Below are 21,879 nucleotides of genomic sequence, written 5' to 3'. Positions count from 1 at the left end.
AGCTTTATTTGTATTAGAATGTGTGACACTCAGATGCCACACTGGTCACGCATTGATTTGATATGTTTGTAAAAAAATAAAAAAATAAAAAAAAGCTTTAAAAAAACCCAAGACTGCCATCTGTCAGAAACGGTGTAGCATCTCCTGCTTGGGTGGGGGGTTGGACTAGATGACCTACAAGACCCCTTCAAACTCTGTTAATCTGTTAACCAACTCTCCTTTCTTTACTTGTTCGGCTAGGCAACAATAGAAGCAAAAACCAAAAAAAATAAGACGCAAAACCACCCAGCAAGTTGCTGAGGGATCCATCTTTTTAATTCTGCTAAAATAGCTGGAGTTCATTGTGGTGTATTGCTTGCTGCAGAGTAGCAGTCCGCTCAAATCCCAAATGCATTGGAAGATAATTAAACGGGCACAAACTTTCAGTACAATTGTTTGTTTGTTTGTTTATGGAATTTATATTGCTGCCTATTCGCACATGGCAACTCAAGGCAGCTTACAGAAGATAAAACCTCATATAAAAACAATGAAATTAATAAAAGAAGAGTCGTAGAATAAATTAATATGATAATATGATAAATTAATATAATCAATATAATTGCCCTGTTGAGGCCCACACCCGTTTGTTTAAGGGAAAATAACGCAATCCAAGCTTATTGGCAGATATTACGATACGGGTAGTCCTCGGCTTATGACCACAGTTGATACACACACACCCCAACGTTCCCGTTACTAAGCAAGTTCAGTGAATCAAAATTTGGAGGCTTGCCCACTGGCTTGTCTTTATGACGGTTGCAATGTCCCGGGGGAGGGGAGGGGTCACGTGATCCCCTTTTGCGACCTTCCTCACCAGCAAAGTCAATTGAGCCCAAAGCCAGATTCAATTAGCAAACCGTGTTACTAACTTATCCACCGCAGTGAGGCAAGAAAAGTCATAAAATGGGGCAAAAAGCAGGGGTGAAATCCAGCAGGTTCTAACAGGGTCTGGAGAACCGGTAGCGGAAACTTTGAGAAGAAGAGAACCGGCAAATACCACCTCTGGCTGGCCCCAGAGTGGGGAGGGAATGGAGATTTTGCAGTATCCTTCCCCTGGAATGGGGTGGGAATGGGGATTTTGCAATGTCCTTCCCCTGGAGTGGGGTGGGAATGGAGATTTTGCAATATCCTTCCCCCGGAGTGGGTTGGGAATGGAGAATTTGCAGTATCCTTCCCCTGCCACGCCCACCAAGCCACGCCCACCAAGCCACACCACACCCACAGAACTGGCAGTAACAAAATTTCACCACTGGGCAAAAGCCCACGTAACAACTGTCTCAACTCGCAACGGAAATGTGGGGCTCAATTGTGGTCGTAAGTCGAGGACGACCTGTGTCTTAGAAACCTGCAGAGTTTTCTGCTTTGTTTTTAATGGATTGTGGGAAATGGGGCAGAACAGAGTAGTTTCCTGATATCCACCCAGTTTAGGGAGGCGGTGCAGAGTGTTAAGCTAAGTTTCCCTTTCCTTTTATGTTCTACCTTGCTTTTTTTAAAAAAAAAAATCAGTCCTATAATGCAAATATTCCCATCGATGTTATATGAACCATACAGCAGTGATGGGATACTGCTGGTTTAACAACCTGTTCGGTGATTGCGCGCTTCGCAGGGGTGGAGGTGGGGGGGGGGGGGCGGGCCAACTTGATCGTCAGAGCTACCAATTCGCCCGAACCAGTCTGAATCAGTAGAATCCCGCCCCTGCATATACGGTTCAGGTATTTCTCTGCCAATGTCCAATGTTTGCAAAGCAAAAGGGCGAGTTTTGGCTACGCCGGCGGGATTACGTACAAGAAAACAGATCCGTTGGCTTTAGAGTCAATCACAAACCCTCAGCCCAAATGATTCTCTTAGTATTGTGAGGATAAAATGAAAGGAGGTCCTCAGGTGACTCGCCTGAACTCCTGCGGAGAGGGTAGAGAAATAAATCTAACAATAAATTGTCAGCAGCAATATCCGAGTAGGTCGAAGTGAAGAATCTGGCAGCATCAGGAGAGTATTTGTGCCAGAAGGAGCCTGAATTCTTTCATTCTTTTTCCTTCCAGTGTTGGAACATCTGCAGCTTGCCTCCAGAAATTGTAAATGCTCCAACACTGGAAGTTTTAAAGAAGAGATTGGATAACCGTTTGCCTGAAGTAGTATATAGGGTTTCCTGCCTAGGCAGGGGGTGGACTAAAAGACCTCCAAGGTCCCTTCCAACTCTGTTATTCTATTCTATTCAATAAGAGCCCTGGTGGCGCAGCAGACTAAAGCACTGTTATTAACATCAGCTGCCTGCAATTACTGCAAGTTCAAATCTCCACCAGGCTCAAGGTTGACTCAGCCTTCCATCCTTTCTAAGGTAGGTAAAATGAGGACCCGGATTGTGGGGGCAATAAGCTGACTTTGTATAAATATACAAAAGTATGAAGGCTATTGCTTAACGCATTGTAAGCCGCTCTGAGTCTCCGGAGAAGGGCGGCATATAAATCAAATTTTTAAAAAAAATGCCAGTGGAGATTCCGAGGCAGCCACATGAGCAAAAACATGCCGTCTAAACATACTTTTCGTGGCATAAAAATCTAGGGATGGGCCTGGAAAAATTGGTTTTTTTTTCCAAAGCCTTGGAGAAAAAAATGGGATTTCTTTTTTTTTTTTTCCCCCCCCCAATTTTTCCACAGTTTTATGCCGAGATCCTGGTGTCCTTGAAATGAAGGGACAATGCGAAGCCAACCAAAGTGAGATTCTCGAGAAGAACATCAAAAGCAACCTATGAATCTCTCCAGGAGGCACCGTGACCTCAATTGTCCCATGCCTATCTCTCTCTCTCTCTCCTCAATTAATTAAAACAATGCACCCCAGAATGATTAAAATCCTAATTGTGTTAACATCTGGAGAAGGGGGGGGGGAAAACAACAACCAGCAAAGCGAGAAGAAAAGCTTGCTACCACGGCAGGCATTCCCGCAGACGGACCAGGAAGAAGCAGTATGGCCGAGGAGCCGAGGAAAACAACATCCGTGCGATCGGGCATTACAATAATTTATTTCGAAACGATGCGTGCTTGCGCCCGCATGTACATGCGCGCGCAAAAAAAAACCACACACACACACACACACACACACTGACCATGCAGTGCGTTTCAGGCAAAGGCTCCTCGTCTGACATCATGCCTGTATCTTTTGCTACTTACAGCTGGTTACCATGGCAACAGCTAATGTCTCAATGTCACACTATGAATAATTGCTGGCTGAAAAATGAAGATTGCTACCACCGCAGCAGCTCTATAGTCAAAAGGGAAAGGATGGGGAGGGGAGGGGAGGAGAGGGAGAGAAAAAAAACCCACCCCAGAGTGTCTTGTGCTCAAAAAAGTCAAATGTTTTAAAGCTACGGTGGCATTGATGGTACATCGGGGGGGGGGGAGCAAACGGCTCCGGTTTTTTTATTATGATTATTATTATTATTATTTGGGGGTTTTTTTGTCTCGGGTCTCTCTCTCTCTCTCTCTCTCTTGAGGAAGTCGGAGCTGAGATGCTGCAGGCTCCAACTGTAAACAATTTAGAGGCTTGAGTCTCAAGTGTTGGCACTTCTGTCCTCCTTCCCCAATGAAGAAGCATCGCGCTTTTTTCATTTCCCGGTGCGTGGCGCACGGGGAAGGGCGAGATGCCTTTGGAATTGACTAGCGGAAGGCCTTTAGGGAAAAGTATCGGGGTTTGATGCCTTCGAGGATTTTCATTTGGAGCCCAGAACGTCACTGGATCCGCTCCATGAGTGCAGAGGCTTCAAATTCTAAGAACAGAAATTCTAAGGAACAGGATACCCAATTTATATAGGATACCAAATTCCTTGTGTGTCCAATCACACTGGGCCAATAAAGAGTTTTATTCTATTCTATTCTATTCTATTCTAGTCTTCTGTTCTGTTCTGTTCTGTTCTGTTCTGTTCTGTTCTGTTCTGTTCGTTCTGTTCTATCTATTCTATTCTATTCTATTCTATTCTATTCTATTCTATTCTATTCCATTCTATTCCATTCCATTCCATTCCATTCCATTCCATTCCATTCTTCCATTCCATTCCATTCCATTCCATTCCATTCCATTCCATTCCTTTCCTTTCCTTTCCTTTCCTTTCCTTTCCTTTCCTTTCCTTTCCTTTCCTTCCCTTCCCTTCCCTTCCCTTCCCTCTTCCCTTCCCTTCCCTTCCCTTCCCTTCCCTTTCCCTTTCCTTTCCTTCTTCCTTTCCTTTCCTTTCCTTTCCTTTCCTTCCCTTCCCTTCCATTCCCATTCCCTTTCCCATTCCCATTCCCATTCCCATTCCCATTCCCATTCTATTCCTATTCCTATTCCTATTCCTATTCCTTTCCTTTGAACTCTGGTGCTGGAGAAGACTCCTGCGAGTCCCTTGGACGGCAAGGCCATCCAACCGGTCAGTCCTAGAGGAGATCAACCCTGACTGCTCTTGAGAAGGCCAGATCCTGAAGAGGAAACTCAAATCCTTTGGCCACCTAATGAGAAGGAAGGACTCCCTGGAGAAGAGCCTCATGCTGGGAACGATGGAGGGCAAAAGGAGAAGAAGGGGACGGCAGAGAACGAGGTGGCTGGATGGAGTCACTGAAGCAGTCGGCCTGAGCTTCAATGGATTCCAGAGGATGGTAAAGGACAGGGAGGCCTGGAGGAACGTGGTCCATACGGTCGCAATGGATCGGACACGATTTGCAACTAACAACAATTAGTTCTATTCTATTCTATTCTATTCTATTCTATTCTATTCTATTCTATTCTATTCTATTCTATTCTATTCTATTCTATTCTATTCATTCTAAATTTAGAGGAAAGGAGCATCCATGGAGCAGGGATTCAGAATACAGAGTAAGAGAGTTGGAAAGGGAGGTCCTCTAGTCCAACCCCCTGGCTCGAGCAGGATAGATCTCATTCTGGACAAAGTCTCTTCTTGAAAACCTCCAGGGATGGAGCACCCACAACTTCTGGAATCAAGCTGATTCCACTGATTGTTCTCATAGAAAGGAAATTCCTCCTTAGTTCTACAGGTTGCTTCTCTCCTTGATTAGTTTTCCATCCATCCTCTCTTGTCTTGCCTTCTGGTGCTTTGGAGAATAGGTTGACCCCCCTCTCTTCTCTGTGGCAGCCTCTCAAATATTGGAAGATTGCTATAATGTCACCCCTGGTCCTTCTCTTGCATTAAACTAGACCAGTGTTTCCCAAACTTGGCTATATTAAGATGCATGGACTTCAATTCCAGAATTCCCCAACCAGTATGCCTGGTTGAGGAATTTTGGGAGTTGAAGTCCATACATCTTCAAAGGGTCAAGTTTGGGAAACACTGAACTAGACCGATACCCAGTTACTGCAACATAGTATGTTTATTCATCAAAGAACTGTTGTTAAGTCGAGGACTATCTGTATAGAAAGAGATACAGCGTTGACGTTAACTAGATCAGCGATGGCGAACCTTTTCGGCACCGAGTGACAAAAAAGTTGCGCAGAAATGTTGAGCGCATGCACGCTTGCTCATTGGGGCCGTGCCCTGGAAAAGCCAAACTTCCAGGCTCTAGTGCGCATGTGCACCCGATGATTGGCCGGCCGACGCGCATGCGCTGGCTGGTTTTCGTCACTTCCGCTGTGAGCGAAGGGATCGTGCTTTGGAAAAGCTGAATTTCTGGGATCTGCTGCGCACGAGCACCTGACAATCAGCTGGCGCGTTTTCGGCACTGACGCGCGCACGAAGGACAGCTGATCAACGCGCGGCGCATGCGCACCAGAAACCCGGAAGACAAACAGGCAAGGCCGCGTGTGCCGGGCGACATGACTTCACGTGCCACCTTGGGCAAACGTGCCATAGGTTCGCCATCGTGGAACTAGATTGTATTTCTGCATTTCTTTTCTGTTTAGTATCTCTGGCCATTAATTTCTTTGGCGAAGAAAGAAATCTTTTTCCCTTTTTTGCACAACGTTGCTCTACCTCAAAAGGGAACAGCTTGACGGCATGTATAATTGTTATCGTGAGGAATGCTGCCACTGCGAGATGGGCACCTACACAAAAACAAAAACAAATGTCGCAGAATTCCTACAGAGCGCCCCGAAGACGTTGAAAAGATTGTAATGATCAACAAGCAATTTTTTTTTTAAACAGGTTTTTTTTTTAAAAAAAAAAAAAAAAAGGCTAGTTAAAAATGGAAGGCGCCTGGAAAAAAAGGAAACCGTGTTAAAGTTTCTGTAAAAATGATCACAGGGAGGGGAGCAGAGGGGAATGGGGTTTTTTTTCACACAATGGAACTCTTGGTACAAGAAGTGCTCAACTCACGACCACGATTGAGCCCCAAATTTATGTTGCTAAGTGAGACATTTGTGAAGGGAGTTTTGCTCCATTTTGCAACTTTTCTGCGCATCTGTTAAGTGACTCACTTAACGGCAAGTTGTTAAATGAGTAACACGGTTGTTGAGTGAATCTGGTTTCCCCGTTGACTTTGAAAGTGTGTGTAAAGGGATCACATGATCCCAGGACCCTGTAACCATCAGAAATTGAAGTCAGCTGTCAAGGATCCAAATGTTGCTGTTGTTGTTAGTTGTGAAGTCTTGTCTGACACATCGCGACCCCGTGGACAACGTTCCTCCAAGCCTTCCTGTCCTCTACCATTCTCTGGAGTCCATTGAAGCTCAGGCCGACGGCTTCAGTGACTCCATCCAGCCACCTCATTCTGCTGGTCCTGTCTCTCGCTTGGGTCTTCTTTTGCCCTCCATCGTTCCCAGCATTAGGCTCTTCTCCAGGGAGTCCTTCCTTCTTGTTAGGTGGCCAAAGTATTTGAGTTTCATCTTCAGGATCTGGCATTCTAAAGAGCAGTCAGGGTTGGTCTCCTCTAGGACTGACCAGTTGGATGGCTTTGCAATCCAAGGGACTCGCAGGAGTCTTCTCCAGCACCAGAGTTCAAAGGCCTCCATTCTTTGGCGCTCAGCCTTCCTTATGGTCCAACATTCACAGCCAGACATTGCAAACTGGGAAAACCGTAGCCTTGACTATATGCACTTTTGTTGTAATTTGCTATTAATCTTATCAACCACCCCCCAACGTGAAGCTGCCCCATTGGAACCCCAAGCCCAACTGGCCGAGCCAGGTCTTTTAAGCCCTTGTGGAAGGTCGGGAGGGTTGGAGACATTTAACGACCATTTGAAGGGCAAACTCAGACAACCTGTCCTTGAAGTTATGACGGATTTATCACCTTCCCACCCACCTCACGATCACCTGATCTCAATTTGAAACACACACACACCACACACACACACGGCAACCAGCTCCCGTTTACAGCGTCTGCAGCCCCTTGTGTGTTCAAGTGATCGTGGTTTTGCAGCCTTCCAAGCCAGCTTCGGGCAAGCTTAAAATCGATCGGGAAGGGCTGGATTTGCTTAACGACTGTGGGATTCATTGAATGGCCAGGAACATCTTTTACGTGCCAAGCTTTTGCAAAAAAAATAAATAAATAAAAATAAAAAAGAAGCCTAAAATAAATAAATAAATAAATAAATAAATAAATAAATACATACATACATACATACATACATACATACATACATACATACATACAAGTAGATAAATAGGTACCATTTCAGTGGGAAGGTAAAAGCATGCCATGTACCTCAGCATATAGTCATGCTGGTGGCATGACCACAGAAGCATGTTCCGAAAACCCTGCTCTTCCATGGCTATATATACACCCATGGCGATGCCATGTCGTGCCATTCCTCTCTCTACTCTACTCTACTCTACTCTACTCTACTCTACTCTACTCTACTCTACTCTACTCTACTCTACTCTACTCTACTCTTCCATTCCATTCCATTCCATTCCATTCCATTCCACTGTCTCTATTCTATTCTATTCTACTCTACTCTACTCTACTCTACTCTACTCTACTCTACTCTACTCTACTCTACTCTACTCTACTCTACTCTACCTACTCTACTCTACTCTACTCTACTCTATTCTACATGTATATTCATTCTTTGCTTTAATGACATTGATGCAGAGGCTGGTATGAAGAAGAGTTGGGGGAGAGTGGGGAGGATGGAAAGAGATCAAAGAGGGGCTAAATGACAAAATTTAATCAGTTCTGCTGCCCTTGGAAAAACCCACCCAGTAGCTGCTTGTTCAGATACATACCGATATTTAATTAATGCTTTCGTTTAGAGTTGTTTTCACGTCTCAGCCTATAATTTCAGCTGGAACAGCCCCAAGCAGAGAGTTACTGTTTTGCTTCTCTCGAAAGGTTTTCGTTGTGAGGACTAAAAGAATTGCACGTTTAGGTCAGTGGCACCGTCAGCCAGATGTTTAGACTGGATTGGGCGTTTTTGTCCACCTACGAGTCTTTCCCGACAATCTGGGATGTTGTTCGGAATGGGACAACTTGCCACAGCTCACAACTCACCATGGCCAACTCGCCAGGGGAAAATTCGCTGCTGGACAATTTCACAATTCTATTTCATTGTTTAAAATAAGCAAAAACAAATTTATTTTAATTTATTGCCGTTTTACATTTCATTTTGGTCCCTCCTCTTGCATTCTTTCTTTTAATGATTCTATTCTGCTATTTCTTTGATATTCGGGTAACTCTTATCCCGCAGCGAGTTGGCTGTGGCGGATTATCACAGACACGATGTTGATGGTGGTACAGGTCTCGTCGCAGGACGTAAGCTGTTCCGGTGTAAAGCTGCCTTTCGCAATTGACTGACGGGGACTTTGTCAATGACGATGGTGACCCAGTGGGGCTCCAGATGTTTGGGGATTAACCCAATAGCAGGGGTGGGTTGCTGGGGGTTCGCAGGGGTTTGGGAGAACCTCTAGCTAAGATTCTGTGCAGTTCGGAGAACCCCCAAATCCCACTCCTGGCTGGCCCCGCCCACCCCACCCCTCCCAGGAGTCCCCCACGTGGCCCATTTTAGATGCAGGTAAATGCAGGGCACGCGCGGAGGGCTCGGTGAAGGCGAAAAACGGGCCTACCCGAAGTTTGGGAAGGCCAGAACGGGCCCGTTTCCAGCCTCCAGAGGACCTCCGGAGCCTAGGGAGGCCGTTTTCACTCTTGCTTTCAGGCAAATGGTATTTCTTGCAAATATTCCAAGGCACCTCTTTGGCTACTTGTAGTCAGTCTGGCCGATTTTCCTGCACCAGCCAACTAGGTGATTTATTTCAATGCAAGATGTTGGCATTTTTCCAAAAAAACCCCATAAATTTGTATGAAAACCAGACAAGCTGAATTTATGTCTGCAAGAATCATAGGTGGAGAGAGAATCAGACTGATTCCTCCACCCAAATAAATGTCTCAAAGGATCAATTCTAGCCCCCAGTAAAGGCTACAACAGTTCAGTGGTGGGTTTCAAAAAATTTTACTACCGGTTCTGTGGGTGTGGCTTGGTGGGCGTGGTGTGGCTTGGTGGGCGTGGCTTGGTGGGCGTGGCAGAGGAAGGATACTGCAAAATCTCTATTCCCTCCCCACTCCAGGGGAAGGTTACTGCAAAATCCCCATTTCCTCCTGATCAGTTGGGACTCAGGAGGCAGAGAATAGATGAGGGTGGGTCCAGTCAGAGGTGGTATTTACTGGTTCTCTGAACTACTCAAAATTTCCACTACCGGTTCTCCAGAACTGGTCAGAACCTGCTGAAACCCACCTCTGCTACAACTGCATGGATGGGAAGGAAGGAAGGAAGGAAGGAAGGAAGGAAGGAAGGAAGGAAGGAAGGAAGGAAGGAAAGGACCAAAGCCATATACTTTCCAATGCCCTCTCCATCACCATTTAATTCTAAAAGATGCATCAGAAATACGCCATTTCTTTCAGGCTTCTGAACTTTTATATCAAAAGATGACACAATTGCAGGGCTGCCTATGCCAATACCACTTATGATACATAATACCATTTGCAAAAGCCAACGTTTAAATTCCATTAAGCTACATTATTATTGACAAATACGTTTATTTACTTCTTCATTAAGTCTCAGAGTTAATCTTTTCCCATTCTATTACAGAACTGTGTAACAGAGCAGAAAAATAAAAGATCACTCTACTTACAGCAGCATACAAATATTTACTGAAAGAATGTGGCTTTAATAATATATGCTTATAAATGTATATGCATACACGCCAGCACTGGGTTTTGTTTTTTTTTTAGATTATGTAGAAATTTAGAAATACTTCTGTGCTGGGGGTTTAATGGCTACTAAAACCTGGGAAAGGCGGCATTCTCCAGTATAATCTCTCGAGACAAATTAGGAAAATCCACATAGTTCAACAACGCGCATTATTGTGTGTGTATCTGAAGCATTCGTACGAAGAGGAAACTAAACAGGACACCTTTTCCAACTACTGCTGGGTCTTAGGAACTGCTGAATAACACTGAATGAAAGCTTAAAGTTTATTTATTTAGAATTTAGAATCACAGAGTTGGAAGGGATCTTGGAGGTCTTTTAGGTCAACCCCCTGCTTAGGCAGGAAACCCTACACCACTATTTAAAATGCCAAGGCTTAAAGTCAAGGCTAAAAGTTTATTTATTTAAAATGTTACCTCTCAACTCTGAATTCAGCAAACGCGGAAGATGTTTATCCCCGGCAAAATGTTACAATACAATACAATTAATCGGGACAGGGATGGGCAGCTAAACCATCCTTGGAACACAATGTCAACAAAAATTATTCCCACGTCAGATACATCACTCTGACGAGAGAGAAAAGAAAGCGTGATTTGATTTAGCTTGTATAAAGCACAGGTCCTTGCAGTGGCGTCTGTCTTATTTAACGTCTGCTTAGGAGGCGCAGGATGCTCATTTCAAGCTCCCCTCTTCCTGAAACTCGTCGTAATTAATATTGCATACTAAGCTCACCAGCCACTTCGGCGTGGCGTGGCATTGTTGTTCAATGCCATGCCACGCAGGGAGTCAAGCTATTCTCCAAAGCACTGAGGGTAGGAGAAGAAGCAATGGGTGGAAACTAATCAAAGAGAGAAGCAACTTAGAACTAAGGAGGAATTTCCTGACAGGGAGAACAATTAATCAGTGGAACAACCTGCCTCCAGAAGTTGTGAATGCTCCAACACTGGAAGATTTTTAAGAAGATGTTGGATAACCATTTGTCTGAAGTGGTGTACGGTTTCCTGCCTGGGCAGGGGGTTGGAGTAGAAGACCTCCAAGCTCCCTTCCAACTCCGTTATTCTGGTCTATTCTAAAACATCATAGAGAGGGACGCAGCCTGAAAGCCTGGCTTACCTATTGCGCCTTGTGAAGAGCACGCAAAAGCTGTTTAGAAGGCACCATTTTTCTCAAGGCTGCACATCAGCTAATTTTTGCTTAACATTACACCGCACATTTTAGAATTATTGTAAGGAAGGCAGGAGCAAGGATCGAATGAGAGGCTCTCAAGACAACAATTACCAATCTAATTTTGATTTAAGGCATAAAACACCAGGCAAAATTCATCTGATTTTTTAACTAGGCAAAGCAGCATTTAACTGAACACACCGCTTAATTTTTATGGAAAGGGAGGGAGGGAGGGAGGGAGGGAGGGAGGGAGGGAGGGAGAAAAAAAGAAGAAAGAAAGAAAGAAAGAAAGAAAGAAAGAAAGAAAGAAAGAAAGAAAGAAAGAAAGAAAGAAAGAAAGAGAGGGAGGGAGGGAAAGAGAAAGAATGAAAAAGAAAAAGAAGGAAGGAAGGAAGGAAGGAAGGAAGGAAGGAAGGAAGGAAGGAAGGAAGGAAGGAAGGAAGGAAGGAAGAAGAAAGAAAGAAAGAAAGAAAGAAAGAAAGAAAGAAAGAAAGAAAGAAAGAAAGAAAGAAAGAAAGAAAGAAAGAAAGAAAGAAAGAATGAATTTCTGAAGGCCAGCTGTTCCACTGGTTAATTGTCCTCACTGTTAGGAAGTTTCTCCTTAATGCCAGGTTGCTTCTCTCTTTGATTAGTTTCCAACCATTATTTCTTGTCCTGCCCTCCGGTGCTTTGGAGAATAAAACAGAAAAGGAGGGAGGGAGGGAGAGAGAGAGAGAGAGAAAGAAGAAAGAAAGAAAGAAAGAAAGAAAGAAAGAAAGAAAGAAAGAAAGAAAGAAAGAAAGAAAGAAAGAAAGAAAGAAAGAAAGAAAGAAAGAAAGAAAGAAAGAAAGAAAGAAAGAAAGAAAGAAAGAAAGAAAGAAAGAAAGAAAGAAAGAAAGAAAGAAATCGAAGAGAAAACTAAAAGAAAGAAATCGAAGAGAAAACTAAAAGTACAAAAAGAGGGGGGATCAACCAGGAGGGATCAACTTACTCCAAAGAGGATCAACCTATTCTCCAAAACACCTGAAGCAATGGATAGAAACTAATCAAGGAGAGAAGCAACCTAGAACTAAGGAGAAATTTCCTGACAGTGAGAACAATTAACCAGTGGAACAACTTGCCTCCAGAAGTTGTGCGTGTTATTCTATTAAGAAAGTATTCTATATTAGTTTGTATTCGTTTTTAATCATCTTTTTTTAAAACCTTTTGATGAGTTTATAAAAAAACAGACAAACAAACCTTCGAAAGCCAAACACACTGGGGGTCTCAAACAGCATAATCCTCTACCAGAAAACAAAACAATTCTGCTGTTTTTACTCGATTTTTAGTTTCGAAACAAGCATGTTTTAAATAAGACTTCTGGTTTGGGTTTATTATAATACTGTAGTAGTTCGCGACGAACCTCCCGCCATGCCTCTTTTCTCTGCCAATTGGCTTTATTATTTAGCAAGGATGAGTCTATTTCTGAGGTGGCACGATAGGAATTATAACAGGAATAAATTAGATCAACAGAAATCAATTGTGCTCAGAGATCCCCTTCCTTCTGTTAAAACGTACCTCAGTAACTAAAAATACCTTTGGATGGATATCATCTTACAGGAAAAGTGTTCTATATATCTAGTATATGTCTAGGTTGTGGCAATCAAGGAGGATGTGTTTTTTTCTAAAAACGAGCCCTGGCTCTCTTATAAGCTTTCAAACATTTTAAAAAGAAACCACAATATTTTCCACTACTTTATAAAAACAGGTTCCATTTTCTCCAGTTCTGGCTTCAAGATGTCAAGGGATGGGAAGGACCAGACACAGCATTGTGAGCTCATTAGAGATGGATATGCAAACGAACATTTCAACTGAGTTCCATGCAAAATGAAAACATTTTTTTTAAAAAAACAACTATAGGGTCAACTTAGTTCTGAGTTATTCTTTGCCCTGCCCCCCCCCCAGACATAAATCCAACCTGCCCGTTTTAGCTATCAAGATAAGTATGAAAAAACATTTTCTCCAAAGGACGTATCAGGTAAGGCCAACGTCCATTCTCACCAATACAAATTAATCCATTTACACAGAATATCTATTATGGCAGGAGTGGGCAAATATGGCCCTTTTACAACCTGTGGACTTCAACTCCCAGAATTCCTGAGACAGCCAAGCTGGCTCAGGAATTCTGGGAGTTGAAGTCCACAGGTCGTAAAGGGACCATATTTGCCCACCCCTGATCTATGGAGATTCTCGGTCATCCAGGTCATGGTTGTCCCAAAGGTGCCTTTTCAGAAGGCAACTGGACTTTTTTTTTTTTTTTCCTCGAAGACGTTTCGCTTCTCATCCAAGAAGCTTCTTCAGTTCTGACTGAACGGTGGAGGATGGAAGGATTTATATTCCTTGCAGTCCAAAGCGCGTGTTGTTCCTTGCCATTTCTATTCCTTCCAGAAAGAGTGCTAACGACCAGGTGACCGCAAGGAATATAAATCCTTCCATCCAGTGGGCATTGGTCCTATCTTAATGCCGATTCTCAGGGAAGCTGTGGCATCGTCCAGACATGGGTTGCTTCAGTCAGATCTGCCTAGAGACTGAGTCATAGTTTTTTTTTTTACCACGCCCCTTGTTCCTCCCTTTCAGGCTCAGTTTCAGCAAAGATAACCGGTTTGCTACGGGTTCGCTGGCCATGGATGCGCGCTGCGTGCGAAAAAGAGTGAAAAAGACTGACAGGAGGAACCAGAGGGCGGGACAAGGACTGCAGAGGAAAAATGATAGGCACTCAGTACATCCAATCACGCTGCTAGATCCCATACTATAGGATTGTCTGAGCAACGAGTCAGGAAAATGCACGCTGCTTGCGTGGGCACAGTGCACACCAAATGTGCACTGCGCATTTAAAAAGCTACCTGTTCGGGCGAACCGGTAGTTAAAAAAAAGGTACAATCTGACGATCAGCTGTGGCGCACGGTTTAGCTTTGCTAGAAAGCAGGATTTCCTGCTTTCTAGTGAAGCTAAACCGTGCGGCACAGCTGATTTCCCCCCCACCCCCTCGCTGTTCTACTTACCTTCCCAAGCCTCCTTTTAGTGCGTACTGAGCAGTGGTGGGTTTCAATTTTTTTTACTACCGGTTCTGTGGGCGTGGCTTGGTGGGCGTGGCATGGTTTGGTGGGCGTGGCTTGGTGGGCATTGCAGGGGAAGGATACTGTAAAATCTCCATTCCCTCCCCACTCCAGGGGAAGGTTACTGCAAAATCCCCATTTCCTCCCGATCAGCTGGGACTCGGGAGGCAGAGAATAGATGGGGGCTGGGCCAGTCAGAATTTTTACTACTCCGAACTACTCAAAATTTCCGCTACTGGTTCTCCAGAACTGATCAGAACCTGCTGAAACCCACCTCTGGTACTGAGGATGCACGCGCGCGCACTATGCGCCAAAAGGAGGCTTGGGAAAGTAAGTAGAACAACGGGGGGGATCAGCTATGCCGCGCAGTTTAGCTTCGCGAAAAAGCAGGAAATCCTGCTTTCCAGCAAAGCTATACCACGCGCCACAGCTGATTGTCGGATCATAGCTTTTTTTAACTACCGGTTCAACTGAACCAGTAGCTTTTTTTTACTACCGGTTCAAGCGAACCGGAGCGAACCTGTAGAATTTCACCCCTGCTTCCATCCTCCACCATTCAGTCAGAACTGAAGACGTTTCTTGGATGAGAAGCGAAATGTCTTCAAGGAAAAAAACAAAACAAAAACAAAGTCCACTTGCCTTTTGAAAAAGCACCTTTGAGACAGCCAGTACGAACAAAACCACAAATCAGTTCTCACTCAAATACAATCCCATCACAACTGGCTAGAACAAGGCTGTACTATACAGGCAGAAAACTATAGTATGCTATACAAAAATATACAAGGCTGCACATTTTTAAGCTACCACAATAATTTGGGCAGTAGCGCAGCTACTTCTTCCAAATGGAACGAATGCACAAGATCCATACTTTTGACCGTAAGCATCCTAGTAGTCCCCTCGGCAAGATGGACGGCACAGAAATAGGCGTAGGTATTGAAATAGAAATAGGCACAGAAAACGGGTAATAAAAAGAAAATATTCTCGGGGAAGAAGCAGGCAGCCAAACACGTTACCCACAATCTTTAAAACACCTTGATGAAGTCCAGTTGCCTTTTGAAAAAGCACTTTCGGATACCTTGTTATAAATTTAAAAGATAAGGGAAAGGTGTCTCTGTGGATTTTACTCTGCCAGTCGTTGCTGACTTTAGGGGGTGTCCCAAAGGTGCTTTTTCAGGAGGCAACTGGACTTCCTTGTTTTTTTGTTGTTGTTTTTTTTTGGGGGGGGGGAAGATGTTTCGCTTCTCCTCCAAGGAGCTTCTTCAGCTCTGACAGGGTAGTGGAAGGGTTTATATTCCCTGCAGACAGCTGGTCATTTGCATCCTTTTAGAGGGTCGCTGAAGCACTTGGAGGTTTTATCTGTGTCCTCAGGGTCACCTGAATAGTGCTCCTTGTTGCTGTAGTCTGCAATTTTTTTTAATTTTTTTTTATTATTATTATTTATTTTTACATGCCACCCTTCTCCGGAGACTCAGGGCGGCTTACAATGTGTTAAGCAATAGCCTTCATACTTCTGTATATTTTATACAAAGTCAGCTTATTGCCCCCACAAACCGGATCCTCATTTTACCCACCTTAGAAAGGATGGAAGGCTGAGTCGACCTTGAGCCTGGTGAGAATTGAACTCGCAGTAATTGCAGGTAGCTGGATGTTAAATGCTACCTTAGTAGGAGGCATTAGCCTCCTACGCCACTCAGGCTCCTGAGCAATCCATTCCTACTCCCAACACCATTCAAAGGGTGTCCATTCCAAATTGTAGAGCTAAACATCTGTAGAGATTCTCAGTCATTCAGGTCATGGTGGACAATCATGACCTGCATGACTGAGAATCTCTACGGACTTTAGGGAGTGTTGCTCCTCTCTGTTTCAAGGCCGTTGAGCCACGGGGTCGGGGGCCAGCATAACCTCATGGAGTGCTGCTACCTTCCCACCGAAGTGGGTACCCTAGTACGGTATACAGGCTTAAGGAAATATCAAATGCTTCAAATGAAAATTGCCAACCTCTGGACCAGCCATCGCAAGCCTGCTCGAGGGCTGCAAATTCGGAAGTGGGTGGGGGGTGCGGATTGGTGGAATTAATGCAATAAGGCTGAGGTCGCTCTCGCAATCTCGACCGGTGAGTTTATTAAGTGTCAGGATGTATTACATGAACACGGTGGGGGAAGTGAACTGTAAATGGAGAAATAGCATCAGCAATTCGGCAATCATATTTTTAAATGTGGCTCCTTACCTTTTGTTAATAGGCTTCTCATTTTTTTCGTATGGACGGATGAACCACTTCCCGATCCTGACAAAGTTTTTGTCCATCAGGCATCTGAAAGAAAGAAAGAGAGAAAAGTAGGAAAAGGGTCATTTCACTAACAGAAAAGGATGCTATCGTCTTCGTGGCATTCGCCTTCGTGGCTGTTTGTATCCAGCTCTGCTTTTCTGCCCTTATTAGCCTTGGTCCCTTATTTCTCTCACGTCATTACTGTCTGTCTGGGTGTATATTTTAAAAATGGGTGTCGCCCTACCCCCCCCCTCCCCACATCAACTAATAACAGGCTAATTCTCACATCATCAAAGCAGAGACCCAGCTGGCTGCAAATGCTAATTCAAAAAATGTTATCTTTTACTGGATTAGTGTGTAAAGCCAGCCTTCCAAAATACAAAAAAAAAAAAAAAAACCCAATAACTGATTAGACAAATATTTTCAAACCGTAGTACTGACTCGAGTAAGAAGATATATTTTGATCAGCTAAGTTGATAGCTCGGTACTGAAACACGGTTAGTTTGAAGCAATAAAGTGTTTGAATTTTAATTAAGTATACCTTAACAACATTATGTAAAGCTTCAGTAAATGCGACCCATTCACTAAGCATTATATTCTAGAGCATTAGAGTCAATAAAAATCAGCAAAGTGTCATTATGTGCATATTAATAGTTAACCCATTATCCAATTGCCTGTTCCTAGGTAGTCAAAATGGAACCACTTAGCATGCAAAAAAAAATAATAATAATTAATATACACTCCATCCGAGCTCTGCAACACAATTAGATCTAATCAAGTTCAACAGCCATGAAAGAGTGAGTTGATTGATTTCTCAAGTGGGAACGTGAAACACCAACAAGTGCTAAAATACTGTTTTTATTTTCAGAAGCGGTTCAGCAAATGCAAGCCTTTCACAATCACTCAAACAGATGTTTCTACGCCCCACGGTCCCTAAATCCAGGGTTATCTGAGGTTTATATAGCATGGCCTGTATTGCAGCTCAAAAATGCAGCAACAACTGGCAATTATTTGTTTTGTAATTCCAGGGCAAGAGAGCGATTACAGTCTAATCGAAAGATAAAGCCGAGATCAGGAATCCCAAGGTTAACTACCGGGGCTCGATGAGTAGCCTCGTTCGCTTACGATTTGATTTTATCTGGTCAAAAACAGCAGTTGTGAAGATGCTAAAAAATAAGTGGCATGCTGTCACATCTAGCAACAGAGTCAAAAAAGGTAGTCTTCCACTTACGATCGCAATTGGGATCAGGATCCCTGTTGTGCTAAGCAAGCGATTATTAAGCTGAGCAAGAGATTATTATTAGTAGTAGTAATACTAAGTACAGCTAGTCCTCAACTTCACGGCAATTGAGCCCAAAATTTCTGTTGTTAAGCCAGACATTTGTTAAGTGAGTTTTGCCCCATTTTACGACCTCTCTTGCCTCAATTATTAAGCGAATCACTGCCATCGTTAAGTTAAGAACAAGGGTTGTTAAATGAATCTGGCTTCCCCATTGACTTTGCTTGTCAGGTGGTCGTAAAAGGGGATCATGTGGCCCAGGGACACTGCAACCATCATAAGCGTGAATCAGTTGTCAAAAAAGAGCCTGATAGTACAGTGGATTAAAGCACTGTTAAGTAACACCAGCTGCTTGCAATTACTGCAAGTTCAAATCTCACCAGGCTCAAGGTTGACTCAGCCTTCCATCCTTTCAAAGGTAGGTGAAATGAGGACCCAGTTTGTGGGGGCAATAAGCTGACTTTGTATAAATATACAAAAGGATGAAGGCTATTGCTTAATGCATTGTAAGCCGCCCTGAGTCTCCGGAGAAGGGCGACATATAAATTAAAGCAAAAAAAATAAATAAAAATCCAAATTTGGATCACCTGACGATGGAGATGCAGCAACGGCCCTAAGTGTAAAAAACGATCGTAAGTCACTTTTTTCAGTGCCTTTGTAACTTCAAACTGTCACTAAATGAACTGTCAAAGGTTTACCTGTACTGGATTAGTATTATTAAAACAAACCTATATGAAGACAGTTAGGGGTCAAAATAACAAACTGATCAAACAACAGGTTAAATCTATTATTGAGGCTACGATGAGAAAACACTAATTTAATTCCAGGTTTCCTATTTGCACTTCAAAAAAAAAAAAAAATCCCAGTCCATTTTACTACCATGAACTGGTGCCATTTCTATTTTAATATTGCTCTAAGGGAAGTCGACTCGCCTTCCAGAACTGAAACAACTGTTCAAAGAAGCAAAGGATTCTTATCTATAAGGCACAAAACTAATTTAAATACAGAAGCAATACGTTGAAAATTTCAGAGAGTCCCCCACTGGGAAAATTAGGAGCTCCCCCCCCCCAAAAAAGAGGAAGCATTTCTTAGCCTTCAAATATTTGGGTTTGACAGCAAACAGAAAGCAACCCATCTCAAAAATTAGCAACTTGGGGTGTATTTCGCTAATTCCTTGTGAAGTCTATATTGTAGCTTGTTTAAAAAGACCAGCCGCAAAAAAAAAAAAAAAAAAAAAAAAAGGTTTTTGGCAAATTCTGAGATATCAGCCAAAAGGAGGAAATAGTTCATTAGCGAGCAATCAAAACTATGGGGCCTTGCCAGAAAGGAATGTTTGTATCGAACAATGGAAAGTTTAATCAAGATGACATGAGGAATCAAGACTTTGCGTTGAAAAAAATTCAAGAGGAATTCCAGACTGCTAATTCTACTGGATTTCCAAGGCCCCGAATAACAGTATTTTCTTGGCGACTGGGATTTGAAGAGAAATTTCTCGATGTGCTTAATTTTAAGAAGGGGGGGGGGGACTGTTTAAACTGACTCCCATCCCATCCAATCCCTTGTGCCAGTAGCACAGAAATAAAAACGTAGGTCGTCCTTGACTTACAACAGTTCATTTAGTGACTGTTCGAAGTTACAACAGCCCCCGGGGGGGGGGGGGAAATGACTTACAGACGTTTTTCACACTTTACAGCTGTTGCAGCTCCCCCATGCTCACGCGATCAAAATTCGGATGCTTGGCAACTGGCTCATATTTATGACGGTTGCAGTGTCCCGGGGGTCACGTGGTCTCCCTTTTGTGACCTTCTGACAAGCAAAGTCCATGGGGAAGGCAGATTCACTTTAACGACCGTGTTACTAACTTAACCACTGCAACGATTCACTTAATATCCACGGCAAGTAAAATGGGACAAATGTCTCACTTGGCAGCACAAATTTTGGGTTCAGTTGTGGTCATAAGTCGAGGACTACCGTGTTTCCCTGAAAATAAGACCCCGTCTTACTTTTTTTTTTTTTTTTTTTGAACCCTGAAATAAGCGTGTGGCCTTATTGCCATGCGCTCAAAAAGTCCGATTGGGCTTATTATCAGGGGATGTCTTATTTTGGGGGGAAACAGGGTATCTATCTATCTATCTATCTATCTATCTATCTATCTATCTATCTGCCTATCTATCTACCTTGCTTCCCCAAAAATAAGACCCTGTCTTATATTTTTTTTGATCCCTGAAATAAGCGCTTGGCCTTATTGCCATGCGCTCAAAAGCCCGATTGGGCTCATTATCAGGGGATGTCTTATTTTGGGGGGATAAGGGTTTACAGCCCTCTCTAAGAGGTTTACAGTCAGCCTCTTGCTCCCAACAACAACATCAATGATACCGCAACAAAGAATTCAAATATGTTCACCTATTTAAAGAGACTGCCATCTCTAAAATAAATGTAGTCCTTGACTTTTGACAATTGAGCCCAAAAATCTCCGTGGCTAAGTCGTAACTTTACGACTTGTGGATTTCAACCCCCAGAATTCCTCAGCCAGCCATGCTGGTTGGCCGAAGAATTCTGGAAGTTGAACTTTAAAAATCACACATTTGCCACGGCTGGAGACTCCTGTGCTATGGGATGAAAACAGTGGTGGGATCCTTCCGGTTTAACAACCGGTTTGGTGATCGCGCGCTTTGCTCGCGCACATGCGCAGTTGAATAAAAAATCACCTTCTGCGTTAGTGCTAGGGAATTAAAACAGCTGAGGGGCGGCAATCTGCTCTACCACGCTAATCAGCTGCGAAGATAAAAGTAAGTAAAGTGTGGGGCGGGCGGGCCCAGCTGATCGTCAGAGCGAACCGGTTCACTCCCAGCTGATCGTCGGAGCTACCGGTTCACCCAAACCAGTCCGAACCGGAAGAATTCCCACCCCTGGATGAAAAGGACTTGACAACCTCTGCCTTAGACAAACATCTGTCTCGTGCTTCTTTTGGACAAAATAACCAGCTGTGATTGCCAAGACCATCTGTATTCCATTACGTCCTGCTCTGTCTTACAACAACTGCCTTCCTATTTCCCCCATTTTTAGTCTTTAAGCTGGAGGGACGAAGATAGAGCGAAAGTGTGTTGCTGTTGTGTTAAATGCAGGGAGTTTGGTAAATTTTCTTAATTGCGGTTTCACAAACATTTATCTTCCAGGCAACCCTTCATTTGATCCACGAGATTTCCTCCTCGTTTTAAGGTCTTAGCAAAGTAAGCATCTTTTCTCATATACAAATAAGAAGAAGGGAAAAACATTCCTGAGTGCTGCTTTTCCCTACCTCGTTGAAAAGAGGACTCTTCAGCACCTTCCCCTGAAGCAAACTGTGTGTCAGATTACTAAATTCAAATCGGAAATCCAAAGCAACGTTAACAAAGCCGTCGTACACACTCACCTTTCCAACAGATTGTGGATTGCCTTGAAAAGCAGCGTCCTGCATTCGTACGAAAGCCCGTTCTCCCAAAATCCCTCTTCGATCACTGCAAGAGAGGAAAAACAGCAGAAGTGTTAGCATTTTCTTTTATTTCTTTATATCTTCCCTTTATTGTTTTTATAAATAATTTGAGGCAGCCAGCATACCTAATACTCCTTCCTCCTCCTGTTTTCCCCACAACAACAACTCTTGATGTGAGCTTGGATGAAAAAGAGGGACTGACCCAAAGTCACCCAGTTGGCTTTCATGCCTAAGGCGGGACTAGAATTCGCAATCTCCTGGTGATTGGCCCAAGTTATCCAGCCACCTTCAAGCCTAAAGCGGAACTAGAACTCACTGTCTCCTGGTGATTGGCCCAACATCACTCAGCCACCTTCAAGCCTAAAGCGGGATTAGAACTCACTGTCTCCTGATGATTGGCCCAAGTTATCAAGCCACTTTCAAGCCTAAGGGGGAACTAGAACTCACTGTTTCCTGGTAATCAGCCCAA

The 21,879-nt window shown here is 43.5% G+C and overlaps 1 protein-coding gene across 1 annotated transcript in view; it reads right to left on the bottom strand.

Moving 5' to 3' along the window:
* Window positions 1-21,879, bottom strand: part of MED13L (mediator complex subunit 13L) — a 187,646-nt gene that overhangs the window by 81,334 nt on the left and 84,433 nt on the right. The window contains 2 exon segments of the mRNA XM_070951333.1: window positions 16,621-16,704; window positions 21,351-21,435. Of these exon segments, the coding sequence (XP_070807434.1) occupies window positions 16,621-16,704; window positions 21,351-21,435 (169 nt within the window).

This window comes from Pituophis catenifer, unplaced genomic scaffold (genome assembly GCF_029215685.1).
Source record: "Pituophis catenifer annectens isolate HBS135680 unplaced genomic scaffold, rPitCat1.0.hap2 SCAF_10, whole genome shotgun sequence".
NCBI classification, from domain to species: domain Eukaryota; kingdom Metazoa; phylum Chordata; class Lepidosauria; order Squamata; family Colubridae; genus Pituophis; species Pituophis catenifer.
Note: the sequence above shows the minus strand (reverse complement) of the source record. Positions and strands in the feature narration are given on the sequence as shown.